The 22845-nt window shown below is 42.8% G+C and overlaps 1 protein-coding gene across 1 annotated transcript in view; it reads right to left on the reverse strand.

Moving 5' to 3' along the window:
• Positions 1 to 20891, reverse strand: part of slc24a4b (solute carrier family 24 member 4b) — a 212391-nt gene extending 191500 nt beyond the window's left edge. The window contains exon 1 of the mRNA XM_060917863.1: positions 20729 to 20891. Within this exon, the coding sequence (XP_060773846.1) occupies positions 20729 to 20891 (163 nt within the window). The remainder of the gene's footprint in view (positions 1 to 20728) is intronic.
• Between the last annotated feature and the right edge of the window lie 1954 nt (positions 20892 to 22845).

Genomic DNA, 22845 nt, shown 5'->3' on the forward strand with positions numbered 1-22845 from the left:
ATTGAGAGGATTTAGTACCCAGAAGAAAACCAAAGACCTCGTATGAAACCCAAACACACCCAAGGAGAGCGTGTGAAACCCCACACAGACAGTAAGCCAAGCTCAGGATTGAATCAGGGACCCTGGAGCTGTGATGTGGCAATGCTAGCATTTTGCCAGGCTTAAAACTGAGCTCACAATTTTCACTGAGTCTTTAACCCAGTTTCCAAGGAACAATATATGTATTTATGAAACTCTGACATTCCACCAACTGCTTGACTGTAGCAGACAGTAGCATGTCGTTGTAGCTACATTTGTTTGTCAATGCCAGATCATTTTCAATTACTGGTTTATTGACATATTTGTACTGCTGTAGCCAAAAACCTGAGCAAAATGAACTACTTAATTCTAAACATTATTCTGGTTGCCCAGAGGTGGACAGTAACGAAGAACATTTACTTGAGTACTGTACTTAAGTACACTTTTTGAGTATCTGTACCTTACTTGAGTATATATATATATATATATATATATATACACACACACACACACAGTGGTGCTTGAAAGTTTGTGAACCCTTTAGAATTTTCTATATTTCTGCATAAATATGACCTAAAACATCACCAGATTTTCACACAAATCCTAAGAGCAGATAAAGAGAACCCAGTTAAACGAATGAGGCAAAAATATTATACTTGGTCATTTATTTATTGAGGAAAATGATCCAATATTACATATCTGTGAGTGGCAAAAGTATGTGAACCTTTGCTTTCAGTATCTGGTGTGACCCCCTAGTGCAGCAATAACTGCAGCTAGACGTTTCCGGTAACTGTTGATCAGTCCTGCACAATGGCTTGGAGGAATTTTAGCCCATTCCTCCATACAGAACAGCTTCAACTCTGGGATGTTGGTGGGTTTCCTCACATGAACTGCTCGTTTCAGGTCCTTCCACAACATTTCCATTGGATTAAGGTCAGGACTTTGACTTGGCCATTCCAAAACATTAACTTTACTCTTCTTTAAACATTCTTTGGTAGAACGACTTGTGTGCTTAGGGTCGTTCTCTTGCTGCATGAACCTCCTTCTCTTGAGATTCAGTCCATGGACAGATGTCCTGACATTTTCCTTTAGAATTCACTGGTATAATTCAGAATTCATTGTTCCATCAATGATGGCAAGCCATCCTGGCCCAGATGCAGCAAAACAGGCCCAAACCATGATACTACCACCACCATGTTTCACAGATGGGATAAGGTTCTTATGCTGGAATGCAGTGTTTTCCTTTCTCCAAACATAACGCTTCTCATTTAAACCAAATAGGTCTATTGTGGTCTCATCCATCCACAAAACATTTTTCCAATAGCCTTCTGGCTTGTCCACGTGATCTTTAGCAAACTGCAGACGAGCAGCAATGTTCTTTTTGGAGAGCAGTGGCTTTCTCCTTGCAACCCTGCCATACACACCATTGTTGTTCAGTGTTCTCCTGATGGTGGAGTCATGAACATTAACATTAGTCAATGTGAGAGAGGCCTTCAGTTGCTTAGAAGTTACCCTGGGGTCCTTTGTGACCTCACCAACTATTACACGCCTTGCTCTTGGAGTGATCTTTGTTGGTTGACCACTCCTGGGGAGGGTAACAATGGTCTTGAATTTCCTCCATTTGTACACAATCTGTCTGACTGTGGATTGGTGGAGTCCAAACTCTTTAGAGATGGTTTTGTAACCTTTTCCAGCCTGATGAGCATCAACAATGCTTTTTCTGAGGTCCTCAGAAATCTCCTTTGTTCATGCCATGATACACTTCCACAAACATGTGTTGTGAAGATCAGACTTTGATAGATCCCTGTTCTTTAAATAAAACAGGGTGCCCACTCACACCTGATTGTCATCCCACTGATTGAAAACACCTGACTGTAATTTCACCTTCAATTTAACTGCTAATCCTAGAGGTTCACATACTTTTGCCACTCACAGATATGTAATATTGGATCATTTTCCTCAATAAATAAATGACCAAGTATAATATTTTTGTCTCATTTGTTTAACTGGGTTCTCTTTATCTACTTTTAGGACTTGTGTGAAAATCTGATGATGTTTAAGGTCATATTTATGCAGAAATATAGAAAATTCCAAAGGGTTCACAAACTTTCAATCACCATTGTATATAATTTTTTTTTGGAAACATATGACTTTAACTTCACAATATTTGAAAGATAAATATCGTATTTGTCACTCCACTACATTTCTATCAAGGTCCTCGTTACTCTTTACTATGAAAAAGCTTTGAAAGTGGATTTTTTTTCTTTTCTTTTCTTTTCTTTTCTTTTCTAAAACGTGATTGTTTTTTTCGCAGGTGACACTGAAACAGCCTGTCAGTAATCACTAGGGTCACGTCTCATCCATAGACTGTATAAAATCAAGTTCAATTATTTCTCAACAGCATTACTTGAACACAATCAGTTGATGGCAGAATGGAAGGAGGCGGTTCTTCTGAGGAATGCTCACACACCCATGGCCCATGAACCCATGTTTCAGTTTTCTGAAAGGAATAAAGATTCGTTTCATTTTAAATGTTTGCTTTGTTTGTCGAAAACAAACCACATCACGGCCTACAAAAACTCACCGTCCAACCTGCGGAAGCATATTGAGGTATATAAACGTTTTATTCCAAGAGAAACCTTGCAACAAAGTTGTCTGTGCTTTTAGAGCTAGCGATAACGTTGCAATAGCTGTGCAGTCTGGTTAGTCAAATGACTTTCTATGGATTTGCCCGCCAAGTTGCCGTAGCCTTGTCCACGGCTAACGTTTATACATAGCCAGTTAACTTGGACACAGTTAGCCTGTAAAAACGGATTTATGCTAACATGAATAACGTTAATTTATCTGAAGTCCTTTCAGAAATATCTCATCTCATCTCATTATCTCTAGCCGCTTTATCCTGTTCTACAGGATCACAGGCAAGCTGGAGCCTATCCCAGCTGACTACGGGCGAAAGGTGGGGTACACCCTGGACAAGTCGCCAGGTCATCACAGGGCTGACACATAGACACAGACAACCATTCACACTCACATTCACACCTACGGTCAATTTAGAGTCACCAGTTAACCTAACCTGCATGTCTTTGGACTGTGGGGGAAACCGGAGCACCCGGAGGAAACCCACACAGACAACATGCAAGCTCCACACAGAAAGGCCTTCGCTGGCCATGGGGCTCGAACCCGCACCTTCTTGCTGTGAGGCAATGGCGCTAACCACTACATCACCGTGCCGCCCCCTTTCAGAAATATGTTTTAGCATAATCTTGCCAAATAAACAGAATGTAGAAATCTTTCTTTTCTTGTAGCGTTAGCTACCCAATGTGATTTCAAGTTTGAAAGGCGTTTGCTAGCATGTCAGGTGGAGCTTCACTGACTAGCTAGCTTAACATTAAACCACCATGATGGCACAGCATGCATTCATTTTGTAAATCCACATTTCTGTCCTTGGTAGAGGCATTAGGTTTTGTAAGTGTTGTGGCAATAATACAACAATGCATTGACAGAACATGTACTTTTAATACTTAAGTATTTTTAAAAGCAAGTACTTCAGTACTTTAACTTAAGTAAAAATTTGACTGGACAACTTTCACTTGTATCGGAGTCACATTTGAGTAGTGGGATCTGTACTCTGACTTATGTAATGAAGTTGGGTACTTTGTCCACCTCTGCGGTTGCCATAAGCACAGTGTGTCCAACAAAAGTTAAAGTAAAGCAGCGTTATAAATGTCTGTTTAAATAATTGTCGTATGCATAATGCATCAACAGCAAGTTTTGAGCAAGATGGCATGTGCAGCCATGACTCATTCACCCCATTCATTCACTTCACACATTTAATCTGTTTAGTGACTGGGAATTTAATATTCAGTGCAAAATAGTAAAGACATCAATCTTTTTAGGATAAATTTGCTCCTTCTGTCACAACAAGTGGATTTCTTTTTTAATTCACTCACAGCTTAGCTTTTCAATGTTGTTTCTTCCTCTTTTTTTCTTCAGGTCCATGCATGAGGACATGTGACATCTTCTGGTGAATAAAGGGGAAATTTGTTGCACTTTTATTCCTGAAGGCTGCCCGAGAGAAAATGCTGCAGTTCTTAAATTGAACTTTATTGAGAAACAAAGCAAGAACACTTTTTTTTTGTACAGTCTTATCTATAACCACTCGAGGAGTTTCTGAAGAGTGAAAGTGGTAATATTGTACCAAAATATGATCTTGCTAATAAATCTATGTTTAAACTTCTACTGGTTAGCACAATGGATAAAATCATTAATAAGTAAATAAATAAGCTGTTTTGCTGCATCTGGGCCAGGACGGCTTTCCATCCTTGATGGAACAATGAATTCTGAATTATACCAGCGAATTCTAAAGGAAAATTTCAGGACATCTGTCCATGAACTGAATCTCAAGAGAAGGTGGGTCATGCAGCAAGACAACGACCCTAAGCACACAAGTCGTTCTACCAAAGAATGGTTAAAGAAGAATAAAGTGAATGTTTTGGAATGGCCAAGTCAAAGTCCTGCCCTTAATCCAATTGAAATGTTGTGGAAGGACCTGAAGCGAGCAGTTCATGTGAGGAAACCCACCAACATCCCAGAGTTGAAGCTGTTCTGTACGGAGGAACGGGCTAAAATTCCTCCAAGCCGGTGTGCAGGACTGATCAACAGTTACCGCAAACGTTGAGTTGCAGTTATTGCTGCACAAGGGGGTCACACCAGATACTGAAAGCAAAGGGTCACATACTTTTGCCACTCACAGATATGTAATATTGGATCATTTTCCTCAATAAATAAATGACCAAGTATAATATTGTTGTCTCATTTTTTTAACTGGGTTCTCTTTATCTACTTTTAGGACTTGTGAAAATCTGATGATGTTTAAGGTCATATTTATGCAGAAATATAGAAAATTCTAAAGCATTCACAAACTTTCAAGCACCACTGTATTAAAACTGCATGGCTCTGTAATAAAAGAGTCCAGGTGCTAAACTGGCCTGCCTACAGTTCAGACCTGTCTCCCATTTAAAACATTTGGAGCATTATGAAGCGCAAAATATAGCAAAGGAGACCCTGAACTGTTGAGCAACTGAAATTGTATATCAGGCAAGAATGGGACAATATTTCTCTTTCAAAAGTACAGCAGTTGGTCTCCTCAGTTCCCAAACATTTACAGAGTGTTGTTAAAATTAGAGGTGATACAACACAGTGGTAAACATGCCCCTGTCCCAACTTTTTTGAAATGTGTTGCTGACATCAAATTCAAAATGAGCATATATTTTTCAAAAAACAATAAAATTCTACAGTTGCATCATTTGATATGTTGTCTTTGTACTATTTTCAATGAAATATAGACTTTTCATGATTTTCAAATTATCGCATTATGTTTTTATTTACGGTTTATACACCGTCCCAACTTTTTTGGAATTGGGGTTGTACAATAAATTTCTGCCTACCGGTATATATTAGAGCCCTAGAGCTTTTTTTTTTCCCTGAACTTTCCATCAACAGCTGACTGAACATTCATCCCAAGCTGACATTAAGGCCTAATTGTTTTAGAGTTATTGAAGTTTGAACTAAACCAATTCACGTTGAAGGACCAGTCAAAAAGGTTAATTCCTATAAGAACTAAAATAAAAATTACAGACCCTGAGATTTTGCTTCACAGTCCCCATTTTGAGAACCACTGGTCTATGACAATGTCTCATTAAAGGATTTGACTTAAGATTCTCAAAAAATGTTAAATCCAGAAGGATTTATTTTAGCCCTGTGATGACCTGGCGACTTGTCCAGGGTGTACCCCGCCTTTCGCCCGTAGTCAGCTGGGATAGGCTCCAGCTTGCCTGCGACCCTGTAGAAGGATAAAGCGGCTAGAGATAATGAGATGAGATGAGGATTTATTTTTATGCCAGGATTAAGAAAACGAACATATGGGGGCGTTCCCGAGTGGCCCAACATTCACTCTATCATACAGAGATTGCAAGTTCGATTCCTGATTATGCCCCAGTCAACTATGGCCAGGAGAAAAGAGAGCAAAGTTGGCCGTGCTCTCAGGGAGGGACAGGTGGCAACTCTCTTCCCTCAACTCTCTTACACAGACACTAGCCAAGATAATATGCCAATCTAATGACATTATGAAATAAAAATATTTTAAAATATAATCATAACTATTGACATTACGAGTCAGCTTTTAAGCTACTGGAGAACCAAACACACATTGGCTTTTGGAAACAGGATGTGTGTGAGGCAGAAATATGGCATTCAAAAATTCCCATTAATTTATAAAGACTGTCACTGTGCCCATCAACTGGTCATCATTGCAGAGGTGAATTAGAATTATTACCTTTGGCCAGATACAAACAGAAACATACATTCACCTGAGGTAGAGAAATGGAGCGAGAGATGGAGAGGAATAGTTGATGGATGGGGTGTACACGTTTTTCCTTCTTAGATCTCTTGCTTTCAGATCATTAAGAATGAAATCATGAGCGCTGAAAAGCATCGATGCACCCACAGCGCCTTTCATCACACCATTATTACACAAACAGACACAACCATTACAGATGATAAACGCTTTGCTTTCACATCCCACACTTCCTCCTGTGAAATATGCCATTCTCACTATATTATCCGCTGTGTAAAGTTGTTTTATCAGAATTAAAGGTAGACTGCCTTTTAGATTGTTCAAGTGTAGGTCATAAAAAGAATTTTCCCCGGCACCCAATTATTTTTGTTTAGTGGACAAAGCTACTGAATTCAAATCACAGACTTCCAGTTTTATTAGGTTTCCTTGAAAGAGAACAATTAATGAATTTATCTCCACGTGGCCCTAAATTCCCTGCTATTTTTTCCTGCTTCACCATGACCCAATTCAAGATACTACGTCATGCATCACGTGGTGGGCTTTCCCTGTTCGCGCAAGGCATTGTGGAATACAAATTTGAAACAGGAGAGAAAAATGGAGGACGTGAGTGTGTGAATGAACATAAAAGACCGACTACAGTAACGGAAAGCGAGAAGAAAAGACGTTATGTTATATACGAAGGAAAGGAAACGCAGGACCAAACTAATAAATATCGGCGGTCAGCGAGCACCTCGGTGTGATCAGCTGTTCGTTTAGCGACAGAATGATGGAACTGTCGGTGGACGCTCAAAGGTAAACCTGTAGATGGCAGTAATGCAACACTGTGGATGCCAGCTGCTGTAAAACCCAAAAGAAGAAGAAAAAGAAGGTAAACCTGCGCATGCGCACACGGCCTTCCTCTGTCTGCTTGACTGCACGAAGCGAGCGATTTCATGCACATTGTTTGCTTTAATCCCCTCAAATTAAATAACTTCCCAGCCACAGAATGGCCTGATATTTTGTGAGATATTACAGAAATAAACATATATCACAACGACCAAATTTCAGAGGGAACTAAATTTCACTGATTTTATTAAATCAAAAGGCCATATAGCTTTAACACAACTCATTGTTTTCCCCTGACTGGTTCTATGGCGTACTGGAGACTATGACAGAATTCAAATAACTTATTTTACTGAGCTATCTTAAAGCCTCTGTGAAAGGAGAAATTATGTGAAGTTTTGTCTTGCATTATCTTACGTTATCTTCAGTTTGCATATGATGCTAACTAGCTGCTAACTAGAACACTAATTGTCAACACTATTTGCAGCTCAATCGAGCTTAGCAGTTTATGATGATCATGACGTCAGGTTTCTAGGAAAAAAATACCTGTGAATGATTACTTATACCTATCTAAGTGGGTAGTGTATTGATAGTGTTGACCAACGTTATCCTTCCAAGTTAAACAATGTTAGCAAATTACATACACTGTCAAAGGTTGTAGTGTTACATTAGCTTGCTAAATTCAACCATGGACTGACATGAATCAAACGTATGAAAGAATCACCTTAAAGACTAGTCGTGCCTATAGGTGGCTTGCACACCCTTTACATGTAGTCTACAGTGCAATCCGGGAATACAGCATGTTATGTTGATGCACGAAGTTCCCACGCCCTGTTAAAAATCCAACAGGACTCGCCCAGCTTGCTTTTCACTGCATTCGTGTCACGAGTGAAAAAACCTAAGCTAGGACCTACTATTAAATATAAATTTATACCATAAACTCTTCAGCTCAATCCCATATAACAATTTATTTTATTTATTTTTTTAAACCTTATTAATTTTAAAACTGGGCGGCACGGTGGTGTAGTGGTTAGCGCTGTCGCCTCACAGCAAGAACGTCCGGGTTCGAGCCCCGTGGCCGATGAGGGCCTTTCTGTGAGGAGTTTGCATGTTCTCCCCGTGTCCGCGTGGGTTTCCTCCGGGTGCTCCGGTTTCCCCCACAGTCCACAGACATGCAGGTTAGGTTAACTGGTGACTCTAAATTGACCGTGAATGTGAGTGTGAATGGTTGTCTATGTGTCAGCCCTGTGATGACCTGGCGACTTGTCCAGGGTGTACCCCGCCTTTCGCCCGTAGTCAGCTGGGATAGGCTCCAGCTTGCCTGCGACCCTGTAGAACAGGATAAAGCGGCTAGAGATGAGATGAGATTTTTAAAACTGGCAGGCATGTCTCAGTATCTGCAATACAATCAAGTCACAATTCCAAGTAGCCATGTACTCAAACTATTTTTTTGGACCGGGGGGGCACGTGCCAGGTGAGCGCACACACACACCCCGCCCCTTAAATCCACGCCAGCTAAAAAGGTTGCCAATCTATCATGGTGCTAACACCCAGACTGACAGCTATTCACACTGACATTCACACCTATGGGCAATTTAGAGTGACCACCTAACCCACATGTCTTTGGACTGTGGGATGAAACCAGAGCACCTGGAGGAAACTCATACAGGCACAGGAAGGACATTCAAACTCCAAACAGAAAGGCCCCTGTCAACTGGCAGATTCAAACCTGGAACTTCCTTGCTGTAAATCGACAACCACTGCACCACATTGGCACCCAAAAAAATGCCATCATATTACACAAAATTCACAAAGAATGTGATCCGATACAGCGAAAGAAAAGTAAAGAACATAATTTTATGTGGTATACACAATGGTAGTAGGCAGCATGGTGTTGCCGCTTGATGGCTCCAGAATCCCCAATTCAATTCTGAGTCCATATGGTGTTCCTCATGTTCTCACAATGTCAGCATGGGTTTCCTCAAGGTGCTTCAGTTTCCTTCCATCTCCCACAAACCACAAAGCCCTCTGTCCTGAAGACTTTCCCATATCAGGAATCTTAAAAGTTACAGCTTTACCTCTGATGGTACACTCAGACGTGGGCATGGTGGTGTAGTGGTTAGCACTGTTGCCTCACAGCAAGAAGGTTCTGGGTTTGAGTCCAGTGGCTGACAGGGAGCCTTTCTGTGTGGAGTTTGCATGTTCTGCGTGTGTTTCCTCCGGGTGCTCCAGTTTCCCCCACAGTTCAAAGACATGCAGTTAGGTTAACATGGGGCAGCCATGTTGAGCATGGTACCTAACCCCTAACTGCTCCCTGAGCGCTGTAGTATGGCTGACCACTGCTCTGGGTGTGTGTGCGTGTGTTCACTGCTTCAGATGGGTTAAATGCAGAGGATGAATTTCACTATGCTTGGGTGTGCATGTGACAAATAAAGGCTTCTTCTTCTTCTAGACCAAACATGGCAAGAGCATCCAAGTGACCAGAAGTCATTCGTTTACTGTGAGCCAGCGTCTCTCAGCGATGTGCAGTGGCATGATCGTTGGCGGCACATCCTGGGCGTTGAGGGCGTCAGAATAAAGTTGAAGTCCAAGCAACTTTATGGTCATGAGCTATGACGTGTTTTGCCAGGAACCAATTGGAATTTATAAGTGCCCCGCTCTAGAGAATACTAAAGAACACGGTAGGGTACATTTTGGTTCCATTCAACCTGTTCTCAACTAAGAGAAATTAATGATTGTGGGTGGCACAATGGTGTAGTAGTTAGCACTGTCGCCTCACAGCAAGAAGGTTCTGGGTTCAAGCCCAGTGGCCGATGGGAGACTTTCTGTGTGGAGTTTGCATGTTTACCCCATGTCTGCATGGGTTTCCTCTGGGTGCTCTCGTTTCCTCCCACAGTCCATAGGCATGCAGTAAGGTTAACTGGCTACTCTAAATTGCCCATAAGTGTGAATGTGAGTGTGAATGGTTGTTTCCCAAGCCCAGAAATGGGAGGGTTGCAGCAGGAAGGGCATCCGGCGTAAAACTACGGTCCAATTAATATGACGTGGCTCAGTAGGGACCACATGGACCCCAACCTGTCAACAGTGCTGGATAAGGAGGAAGAAGAGAAATTAATAACTGTAATGGCAAGTTTGAGCATTATTTATGATGTGTCCCTGTTTGCAACACTATTTATAGGCAACATTTTCACTCCCATTTGTTTTTCATTGGCGCAAAACACCAATTTAACCAATTACAGTAGTTAGCCACAAAACTTCAACCAGGACAGCAGTTATTTTAATGTAGGCTACACACAAAGTAATGTTAATGGTAATTAAAGACCAAGGCTAGTAAATATGACCTATAAACTGTATGTTGAAATTTGACTCAGCATTTTGCATCAACACAAAAATTACACCACACAAATGGCTTTTAATTAGTTTATTTTCTTACCAAACATCCATCCATTATCCGTAACCACTTATCCTGTGCAGGGTCACGGGTGAGCTGGAGCCTATCCCAGCTGACTATGGTTGAGAGGCGGGGTACACCCTGGACAAGTCGCCAGCTCATCGCAGGACTGACACATAGAGACAAACAACCATTCACACTCACATTCACACCTACGGTCAATTTAGAGCCACCAATTAGTCTAACCTGCATGTCTTTGGACTGTGGGGGAAACCGGAGCACCTGGAGGAAACCCATGCAGACACAGCGAGAACATGCAATCTCCACACAAAAAGGCCCTTGTCAGTCACTGGGCTCAAACCCAGAACCTTCTTGCTGCGAGGCGACAGTGCTAACCACTACACTACCATGCCACCCCTTACCAAACATGTAATCATAATTAATTGTTCATTATTTTCCTTCATCGATTGAGTACTTACCTCCACGTTTAAAAGATTTCATAAGGTGAACTGATCAGTCAGCACAAAAACACCACAGACACATATGTTTGCTTTGCAGCCACTTTAAATAAAGCTGACACGACAAAGCATTCCGAACAATCTCGTACCCACTTATTTCATTTATGTCACAGAGCATCCACAAACTTCGACAGCATCGTTGGCAGGACAGCCAGAGCAGATTTTTGGAATTTTAACAAGTCAATGAAGTCAGATTGTGGGTGGTAAAAGAGAGCAACTGGACTAATCAGTCCATCCGTTACAATGCCTGCTTGACCTCTGCCTGACTACCATTAGTCCATTGTAACTGGATTAATTCTCCATCCGTTACAATGCCTGCTTGACCTCTGCCTGACTACCACTTATTTCCAGTTTAATGAAAGTTTCTACAGACAGAAGCATGGATGCGCCATGGGCTCACCGGTATCCCCTATTGTGGCCAATCTTTACATGGAGGAAGTGGAACATAAAGCTTTGACCACTTTTTCAGGAGTTACTCCCAGCCACTGGTTCAGATATGTGGATGACACCTGGGTTAAAATCAAAACCCATGAGGTGGAAGCCTTCTCTAAGCACATCAATGCAATGGATATTAACATCAACTTCACTCGGGAGGACGTCAGTGGGAATAATCTAGCCTTCTTGGATTGTGATGTACACATTAGACAAGACAGAAACCTGAGCATCGAGGTCTACCGGAAACCCACACACACAGACCAGTACCTACTCTTTGACTCTCACCACCCACTGGAACACAAATTGGGGGTCATTAGGACCTTGCAACACAGGGCTTAGTCCAGTTGCTCTCTTTTACCACCCACAGTTTACCATGACCTGGATGACTGAGAATCTTCACAGAAATGAAGTCAGATCAATACTTCGTCAAAACAAGCTACATTTAGATGATCGTACATGCTATTTTAGTCTTAGTGTCGACTAAAGCACTAACATCGGAGTTTAGAAAAAATGGACACATTTCTCCATCCATAAACTGCCACTATTTCCTCAGTAATGCTAGCCGTGTTTCCATTAACCTGCTTCATGAGAAATTTGAAATTGTGAACTAAAAACGAGGAATGAAAACACGTAAATTTTGAAAAAACACGAAAAACATCACCAAAATGTTTATGCTTGGCTTTTCAAACGATTCAAGCTAGACGGCCTTTCGATTTCATAAAATCGGTGAAATTTAGTTCCGTCTGAAATTTGGTCATTGTGATATATATTTATTTCTGTAATATCTAAAAAAAAAACAGGCCATTCTGTGGCTGGGAAGTTATTTAATTTGAGGGGATTAAAGCAAATAATGTGCATGAAATCGCTCACTTCGTGCAGTCAAGCAGACAGAGGAAGTCCGTGTGCGCATGCGCAGGTTTACCACCTTCTTCTTTTGGGTTTTACAGCAGCTGGCATCCACAGTGTTGCATTACTGCCATCTACAGGTTTACCTTTGAGCGTGCACTGACAGTTCCATCATTCTGTCGCTAAACGAACAGCTGATCACACCGAGGTGCTCGCTGAGCGCTGATATTTATTAGTTTGGTCCTGCATTTCCTTTCCTTCGTATATAACATAATGTCTTTTCTTCTCACTTTCCATTACTGTAGTCGGTCTTTCACATTTCATTCACACACTCACGTCCTCCATTTTTCTCTCCTGTTTCAAATTTGTATCCCACAATGCCTTGCGTGAACAGGGAAAGCCCAACACGTCATGCATGATGTAGTATCTTGAATTGGGTCATGGTGAAGCAGGAAAAAACAGTGGAGAATTTAGGGCCATGTGGAGATAAATACATTAATTGTCCTATTTAAAAAAAGTAATAAAATTGGAAGTCTTTGATTCAAATTCAGTAGCTTTCAGTCCACTAAACAAAAATAACTGGGTGTCTGGAAAATTCTTTTCATGACCTACACTTGAAAAATCTGAAAGGCAGTCTAGCTTTCAATCAAGTAATATTTCGAAAATTGAAATAGAGAGACATTTTCGCATTTAAGTCATGAAATGAACAAATGGAAACGCTACCTTTGTGGGGAAAAAGAGGAGAAAACTCAGCTTTAATCACAAAACATCACTCAGTGGAAACACAGAACATTCGCATCGTGTTTTGTCAAAAATAAATGAATACATGGTTTATATTTTGCGCAAAACTCCAACGGAAACCTGGCTACTGAGAGACTCGAAGTGAAACAACAGAAGACAAGAAAATGAACAGAAATATTTACCGAATATCGATCAACAATTGTGATGGCAAATCACAACAAGAATCCAAAATGAATCCAAAATGTGTGACAGAATTTTGGTACACTGCCAAAAAAAACCCTAAACCAGATATTTCTTATTAGCTCCTGTCAGTTTGAAGTGCTCCCATCTGCTTTAAGAAAGGCGCTCTCATAACAAGATGCTCCCGAACACTGCACAAGACAGCTCTCTAAGCAAATGCATTTCTACAGATGATGCATTCAAGCATCTCGGACAATATTGCACATGTTGAACATCCGAGACGGTAATCAGCATGTTCCTGCAGTGTTCATGCGAAACTGAAGGTGGTAATTCAGTTTTTTGCTGTGCAGCTCTACTGTTCTCGCACACTGCGGCAACAGAGCACAGACTCATAGAAAAGTCTACCAGCGTGAAGAAAACATCCTGCGCTGACCCATATCTCCAGAGTTCAGACCATAAATCAAGGAAACATGAACACGGTGCCTGGAGAGCCAGTGTCAGGTGCCATCAGCATCCTGAAGCTCGGCCTGAGAGGGAATCATTCACTCGAGCTATTGACACTCTTTCACATGGTGGCAGGTGACAAATGCCAGCTGGATTTAACCCCATGAAAAACTCAGTCCTGATTCATCGGTTTCTACATAGCACCAGTGTCAAAGCTCTGAGTACATCAGATCTGACATTATACTCTTTTAGGTGTGTGCTAGGGTTTGCTGATGTTCTCTTTTAGCTAACGCTGAGCTTAAGACAGACAACACTCGTTACAATGATGCTGTCAGGAAGGAAAAAAAAAAGATACTCTACAGATCAGGTCCATTTTTACTCCAAACAATTAGAGCTGGGAAATATGATGACGTAATGCTGACATACTGTATGCGACAAATGTTATTTTGTCACAATTATTTTTCGGACAATGTTCTATTTTTCGGACAATGTTCTCAGTGGGCGGCACGGCGGTGTAGTGGTTAGCGCTGTCGCCTCACAGCAAGAAGGTCCTGGGTTCGAGCCCCGGGGCCGGCGAGGGCCTTTCTGTGCGGAGTTTGCATGTTCTCCCCGTGTCCGCGTGGGTTTCCTCCGGGTGCTCCGGTTTCCCCCACAGTCCAAAGACATGCAGGTTAGGTTAACTGGTGACTCTAAATTGACCGGAGGTGTGAATGGTTGTCTGTGTCTATGTGTCAGCCCTGTGATGACCTGGTGACTTGTCCAGGGTGTACCCCGCCTTTCACCCATAGTCAGCTGGGATAGGCTCCAGCTTGCCTGCGACCCTGTAGAAGGATAAAGCGGCTAGAGATAATGAGATGAGATGAGATGTTCTCAGTACTTCACTACTAACAAGTGGCACGACAACATGTCTAAATATTGTGATATGATTTTTTCATTCTCGTGCTCAAATCTAATATACAAATATTCCACAAATGTAATCAAATGAATATGAGGTCATATCACAGCTTTACAGATTAGACAACAACATCAAACACACAAAACTTAAAGCTAGACGGCCTTTCAGATTTTTCAAGTGTAGGCCATAAAAAGAATTTTCCCCAGCACCCAATTATTTTTGTTTCGTGACTGAAAGCTACTGAATTCGAATCACAGACTTCCAATTTTATTTGTTTTTTTAAATAGAAAAATTAATGAATTTATCTCCACGTGGCCCTAAATTCTCCGCTATTTTTTCCTGCTTCACCATGACCCAATTCAAGATACTACATCATGCATGACGTGGTGGGCTTTCCCTGTTCGCGCAAGGCATTGTGGGATACAAATTTGAAACAGGAGAGAAAAATGGAGGACGTGAGTGTGTGAATGAAACGTGAAAGACCGACTACAGTAACGGAAAGCGAGAAGAAAAGACGTTGTGTTATATACGAAGGAAAGGAAACGCAGGACCAAACTAATAAATATCGGCGCTCAGCGAACACCTCGGTGTGATCAGCTGTTCATTTAGCGACAGAATGATGGAACTGTCAGTGCACGCTCAAAGGTAAACCTGTAGATGGCAGTAATGCAACACTGTGGATGCCAGCTGCCGTAAAACCCAAAAGAAGAAAAAGAAGGTAAACCTGCGCATGCGCACACGGACTTCCTCTGTCTGCTTGACTGCGCAAAGCAAGCGATTTCATTCACATTATTTGCTTCAATCCCCTCAAATTAAATAACTTCCCAGCCACAGAATGGCCTGATACTTTTTTTGAGATATTACAGAAATAAACATATATCACAATGACCACATTTCAAAGGGAACTAAATTTTACCGATTTTATGAAATCGAAAGGCCGTCTAACTTTAACTATAGCAATCATGTTTTAAAATATGAACTACTGTATATTATTCTATCCAAATTCACTGGATATGAGTAATCGTGCGCACTGTTTGGCTACGCGACTACTAGGATATCAGCTCATATCTACCGTGAGTAGAGAAAAACAAAATGGCAGAGCGTGTTGCTGAACCAACCGAGGACGAAATGAAAACTCGACTCAAAAACAAAACCCCAACAAATACCAAAAAAAAGCAACAAAATATGGAATAAAAGTGTTTGACGGTAAGAACATATCTTTTTTTTATTTTCCAAAAATTATTATTATCTCATTTTTCACAAATTGCTCCTGTCATTTCACCGGTTTGTTTACATTCTAAGCGGAAATGATTTTGTCGGACGTTTTGGATAAAGTTTTCATTTATCAAATTTGCACAAAGTAAAAACAAAAATGCTCTGTTTCTCAAAATCCAGTGAATGTGGATAGAATTAAACAGTTATTCCACTCAATTTCATCATACATGGTTAACAGCTCATGTACAACTCGATTTTGTGGAATAACTGTTAAACCGTGTGTGCTGAATATCAATACACACTCACCATCCACTTTAGCTTCAGGTAGCCTAATGTTCACATCAAGCATCAGAATGGAGAAAACGTCTGATCTTTGGGACTTGGCTGACAGGAATGCTGTTGTAGCTCATCCATCTCAAAGTTTGATGTGTTGCATGTTCTGAGATGCTTTTCTGCTCACCACGGTTGTAAAGAGTGCTTATTTGAGTATAGACTTCCTGACAGCTCAAACTTATCTGGATATTCTCTTCCGATCTCTCTCATCAGCAAGGTGTTTCAGCTAGCAGACACCTCCGCTCACGGGATGTATTTTGTTTCTGAACCATTCTGTGTCAACTCGAGAGACATAACATTAAAGGAGAACTGAAGTCATTTTTAAACTTGCTTTATTTCTTAATTAGCGTGTTATTCAATTACGTTTTCGGTTTTAGTAACCTTAAATCTTGACTCGTATTGGCAACTAATTGCAATTAAATATTATACTTATCGGCCTGTTCGGTTTTTAGCCGTGTTGAATTTAGTTCGTTTGGTCCACGGCAGGCGTCGCTTATCCATGCGATCTTCACGAGACTTGTACGAGACTTCGAAACGTGAAGTGTCAGCCAGGTGTCAGTGCCGCCATTTTGAAAACTGTTTTCCAAACGAAATATTGCACAAAAACGAGTTTAAATGACGATTACGGCCTACTTTTTTCAAATTTTCCTGATCGCTATCAAAACAAACAAAACTTCCGGCTTGATCACGTCAGCATTCGAAAGAGGGCGCGCGCGTCTTTTGACAACGTTGGCAGATGTCGGTCACTTTAATTTCCGCTGTACGTTTTACTTCCGTCCTACGATGTCTCGCACAGGTCTCAACGAACCTCGTTTACGGCCATTGCTTTGACATATGGACTGATATATTACAGAGCATATTTCAAACACTCATAACTTGCTATAGGAGTGACAAAATAGTGAACGAAAATGCATTCCTATATTTAATAAAACGAAATAAACAGAATTTTGATAATAAAAAATTTGCCTTCAGTTCTCCTTTAACTGATGCTCTTGACCTGCATCTGCAGGATTTTGCACTGAGCTGCTGCTACATGATTGGCTGATTAGATCAGTGCATGAATGGTGTACAGGTGTACAGATGTTCCTAATAACGTGAATGCTGAGTGTACTGAGTGTACGTCATACACTAGATTACACTGCAGATGTTAATTTAACACTACATTTCAGACCGATATAGTGGTGTAGTGGTTAGCGCTGTTGCCTCGCAGCAAGAAGGTCCTGGGTTCGAGCCCAGTGGCCGATGGGGGCCTTTCTGTGTGGAGTTTGCATGTTCTCCCCGTGTCCGCGTGGGTTTCCTCCAGGTGCTCCGGTTTCCCCCACAGTCCAAAGACATGCAGGTTAGGCGAATTGGTGACTCTAAATTGACCGTAGGTGTGAATGTGAGTGTGAATGGTTGTGTCTGTGTGTCAGCCCTGCAATGATCTGGCGACTTGTCCAGGGTGTACCCCGTCTCTCGCCCATAGTCAGCTGGGATATCCTCCAGCTTGCCTGCGACCCTGAATAGGATAAGCAGCTACAGATAACGGGTGGATCTCCACTCACTCAGTATCAGATGTGTGTATGAAATGTCTCATTAGGACAGTTTCTCTGATTACTTCAAGTTTGCACATTTCAGAATTGTACATGGTGCATCTCTGCATTTGGACCAGAATATGGATTAGTTACTGAGCTGAATAAAATCTTGGAATAGGAAAGACACACACACAAAAAAAAAGGCTATGTATTACAGAGACTAGGAAGGAAACATCGTTGTCACTGCCAAACTCAACCTGGGCTTGAGGCGAACCATGTTTGGTCGACTTGGCCAGAAATGCAGCGGTAGGGTGGCCAGTTCCTTTCTGTGCACACACACACATTCACACCTATGGGCAATTTAGAGAAGCCAGTTAACCTAACCGAATGTCTTTGGACTATGGGGGAAACCAGAGCACCGAGAGGAAACCCACGCAGACACGAGATGCTGACCTCTTCGGCTCCTCGGACCTACCTGATCCATCCTGATGCCCTATGTCTGGCAGGAGTCTCATCACATCGCTCCTGTAGAGGACGGCCCCATACGGACAGTCAAAAGTCGCACTTGGAAGACGCTCTGGACACTTACAGTAATGCATCTATATCTGAGGACTTCAGCTGACTTGCTAACGTCAGGACTGCAGTTCTCATGAACAGTTTTGCACTCAAGTTTCCATCAATGAAGAGCTTATAACTTCAACAAAACAGACTTCATGTTAAAACTACAGGGTGTTTCAAAAAATTTGATATCATTTCACAATCTAATAACTTTGCCAATTCTCGTTCAATTGACCTCAAATTTTAACAGCATGTGTGGAAACAGGTAAAAATTGTATTTTTAGTGTTCTTTGTTTTTACCTTTTTAGGTATAGAAATGCCATTCACTGGAAAAGAAAAGGCGTTTTGTGTGTTCGAGTACGCTCGAACACAGATGAACAAGACTGTCCAGCGTGCATTTATGAGAGAATTCTCTAAAAATGCATTGTTACCAGAAAAGACTGTTACCAAAGACATGCTGCAGCGTGTTTGGTAGGACCTGGACTACCAACTTGACATGTGTCTGTGTCTCAGGCGGCGCGAATATTGAAAATTTGTGAAATCGTTCATGGAATCCGTATACCTCTGAATTCCTCGTTCAAATTTTGAGGAATGAATCTTATATTGCTCAACATTAAGCCTGCTCAGTTTCATTTGCCAAGACTATATAGTCTTATATAAGACTATACAGGGAGCCTTTCTATGTGGAGTTTGCATGTTCTCCCCGTGTCTGCGTGGGTTTCCTCCGGTTTCCCCCACAGTCCAAAGACATGCGGTTAGGTTAACATGGGGTGGCCTTGGGCTGAAGTGCCCTTGAGTAAGGTACCTAACCCCTGACTGCTCCCCGGGCGCTGTAGTCTGGCTGCCCACCGCTCTGGGTGTGTGTGCCTGTGTTCACTGCTTCAGAGGGGTTAAATGCAGAGGTTGAATTTCACTGTGCTTGGCTGTGTATGTGACAAATAAAGGCTTCTTCTTCTTTCTGGGATATTTACATCCAACCATCCATCCATTATCTCTAGCCGCTTTATCCTGTTCTACACGGTCGCAGGCAAGCTGGAGCCTATCCCAGCTGACTACGGGCGAAAGGCGGGGTACACCCTGGACAAGTCGCCAGGTCATCGCAGGGCTGACACATAGAGACACAGACAACCATTCACACTCACATTCACACCTACGGTCAATTTAGAGCCACCAATTAGCCTAACCTGCATTTCTTTGGACTGTGGGGGAAACCGGAGCACCAGCAGGAAACCCACGCAGACACGAGGAGAACATGCAAACTCCACACAGAAAGGGCTCAAACCCAGGACCTTCTTGCTGTGAGGCGACAGTACTAACCACTACACCACCTGTACAGTATATGCTGCCTGGGATATTTACATCTCAAATAATATCAAATTTTTTGAAACACCCTGTATAATGAATTTCCTGGTTTCACTTTGTGACTATACAGGACACTCTTTTCGAAGCGAGTTATTTATAATCACGCTATCTGTTATCACCCAAATGAGGATGGGTTCCCTTTTGACTCTGGTTCCTCTCGAGGTTTCTTCTTCATGTCGTCTGAGGGAGTTTTTCCTCGCCACCGTCACCACAGGCTTGCTCATCGGGGATAGATTAGGGATAAAATTAGCTCATGTTTGAAGTCTTTAATTTTCTCTAAAGTGACAATGTCTGATGATCTCATCTCATCTCATTATCTCTAGCCGCTTTATCCTGTTCTACAGGGTCGCAGGCAAGCTGGAGCCTATCCCAGCTGACTACGGGCGACAGGCGGGGTACACCCTGGACAAGTCGCCAGGTCATCACAGGGCTGATACATAGACACAGACAACCATTCACACTCACATTCACACCTACGGTCAATTTAGAGTCACCAGTTAACCTAACCTGCATGTCTTTGGACTGTGGGGGAAACCGGAGCACCCGGAGGAAACCCACGGGGAGAACATGCAAACTCCGCACAAAAAGGCCCTCGCTGGCCACGGGGCTCGAACCCGGACCTTCTTGCTGTGAGGCGACAGCGCTAACCACTACACCACCGTGCCGCCCATGTCTGATGATAAAAGCGAGAAACAAATAAACTTGACATGGTGAGAACATGCAAACTCGACACAGGAAGGCTCTCGTCGGGCGCTGGGTTTGAACCCAGAACCTTCTTGCTGTGAGGTGACAGGGCTAAGGACTGCATTACTGTGCCGAAACACCTTTCCAAAATGAGCAGCTGTCTACACAGGACCTTCAGTCCCAGTGACGTACTGAGACTGGTGTTATTTCACTTCTGACTATGGTATGCGTCCTTGAAATGCGCCTGGAACATGCGTGTGCGTGTGATCTGGCAGGAACTGATGCATAACATCATGGGTTAGTCGTGAGGACTGCACTGCAGGATGGAAATCAGCTGTGTGTGTGTGTGTGTGTGTGTGTGTTGCAGCATCAGCAGCAGCGGCACCTCTATCTGCCCGGAGGTGATGATGGACTCACCTGCCTGCGTAAGGAGCTCCGACATAGCCCAAACCCCCAGCAGCAGGCTGCACAGTAAAGCCGCCTGCGCGCACAGCAGCTCTCGCCTCTTCCGAACTTTGAAGATCTTCACGATGGCGCATTTCTTCTTCATGCTGTCTCTCTGCTCCAATTCGTTCTTCATTTCATTTCAGATGCGGCGTCCTCTCTCTCTCTTTCTCTCTCTCTCTCTCTCTCTCTCCCTCTCTCTCTCTAATCCCTAATAAGACCTGGTGTTTCAAATCAATGCAGCACTTCCATCCCAGATCCTCCAGATCACTGATCTTCATAAACCATAATAAATCCTAACCATAACCATAAGAAATGCATGCACGCGCTCTTATGCACTGTATCCTACCGGTCACTCACATCCACATCTGCATTTGCATCTGCATCCACATCCACATTCCTCGACCTCACCTCCCTCCCTCCCTCCCTCCCTCCCTCCCACCTCTCAGTCCCGCACACCACGTGCCCGCGCGCGCGCGCCCCCGGCTCTGTCTTAATTGGAAACCCGACTTGATTTCATCTGTTATAATTGTAAAGGGCGTGGCTATGTGGCAATCCCGCCCACTCGAACCCTGGTAGAAAAGTAGCGCACTGTCTATCCGGAGTCCAGCAGTGATGCCAAGTAAAGACTTCGATTCGATTCGATTCGATTCTGTAAAGTGAATCGTTTAAATGAGTCGAACTGTGCGACCGGGGATTTCATTTGATTCATCACTCAGGGCAGCATGTCTGTGTTTCAGCCCCTCCATCAGAGGCTCAGATACTCAATAGACAATGGGCCAGAGGTGCACAGTAACCAATTACACTTACTTGAGTACTGTACAGGGGCGGCACGGTGGTGTAGTGGTTAGCGCTGTTGCCTCACAGCAAGAAGGTCCGGGTTCGAGCCCCGGGGCCGGCGAGGGCCTTTCTGTGCGGAGTTTGCATGTTCTCTCCGTGTCCGTGTGGGTTTCTTCCGGGTGCTCTGGTTTCCTCCACAGTCCAAAGACATGCAGGTTAGGTTAACTGGTGACTCTAAATTGACCGTAGGTGTGAATGTGAGTGTGAATGGTTGTTTGTCTCTGTGTGTCACACTGTAAAAAATGGCTGTGAAATCTACAGTTATTTACTGTATTAAACACAGTAACATTACTGTGTATGATTTTTACAGTAGAATGCTGTAAATTTTACAGTAAAACCTTGTCCACATGACAAAATGACAGTAGTCAAAGCGTTACTGTAAAGAAAATCACAATAGCTGGTATAGTACTGTAAATAGAAAAGTAAACTACTGTATTACTACTGTATTATCTCATCTCATTATCTCTAGCCGCTTTATCCTGTTCTACAGGGTCGCAGGCAAGCTGGAGCCTATCCCAGCTGACTACGGGCGAAAGGCGGGGTACACCCTGGACAAGTCGCCAGATCATCACAGGGCTGACACATAGACACAGACAACCATTCACACTCACATTCACACCTACGGTCAATTTAGAGTCACCAGTTAACCTAACCTGCATGTCTTTGGACTGTGGGGGAAACCGGAGCACCCGGAGGAAACCCACGTGGACACGGGGAGAACATGTAAACTCCGCACAGAAAGGCCCTCTCCGGCCACGGGGCTCGAACCCGGACCTTCTTGCTGTGAGGTGACAGCGCTAACCACTACACCACCGTGCCGCCCTACTACTGTATTATATATATATATATATATATATATATATATATATATATATATATATATATATATATATATATAAGTGCTGTAAAAAATGTCGCGTTATTAACGCGTTAACTTGACTCAATTTTAACGGCGATAATTTTTTTATCGCGAGATTAACGCTCTGTGACATGATGTAGGTTTTTCATAAGCTTTTGAAACTGCCAGGAACTTGGAACAGAGACTTTGCTTAGAAAACCGATAGCAGCTAGACTGTAATGCCACGCCCCACACAGCCAGAGTCCTCTGCCCTCCCCCCAAAGAACCAGCGCGGGCAGGGTGCGCTAGCCCCGCGCCTCGGGACGAAGAGCCACGGTGCTTGGCTTAGGTTTCGTTTTCCCATCGGCGGCTCCAGCCCGACTTTGCAGTGGCTGTGACAAGACGTGTTATG

Source organism: Neoarius graeffei, chromosome 3 (assembly GCF_027579695.1).
Source record: "Neoarius graeffei isolate fNeoGra1 chromosome 3, fNeoGra1.pri, whole genome shotgun sequence".
NCBI classification, from domain to species: Eukaryota; Metazoa; Chordata; class Actinopteri; order Siluriformes; family Ariidae; genus Neoarius; species Neoarius graeffei.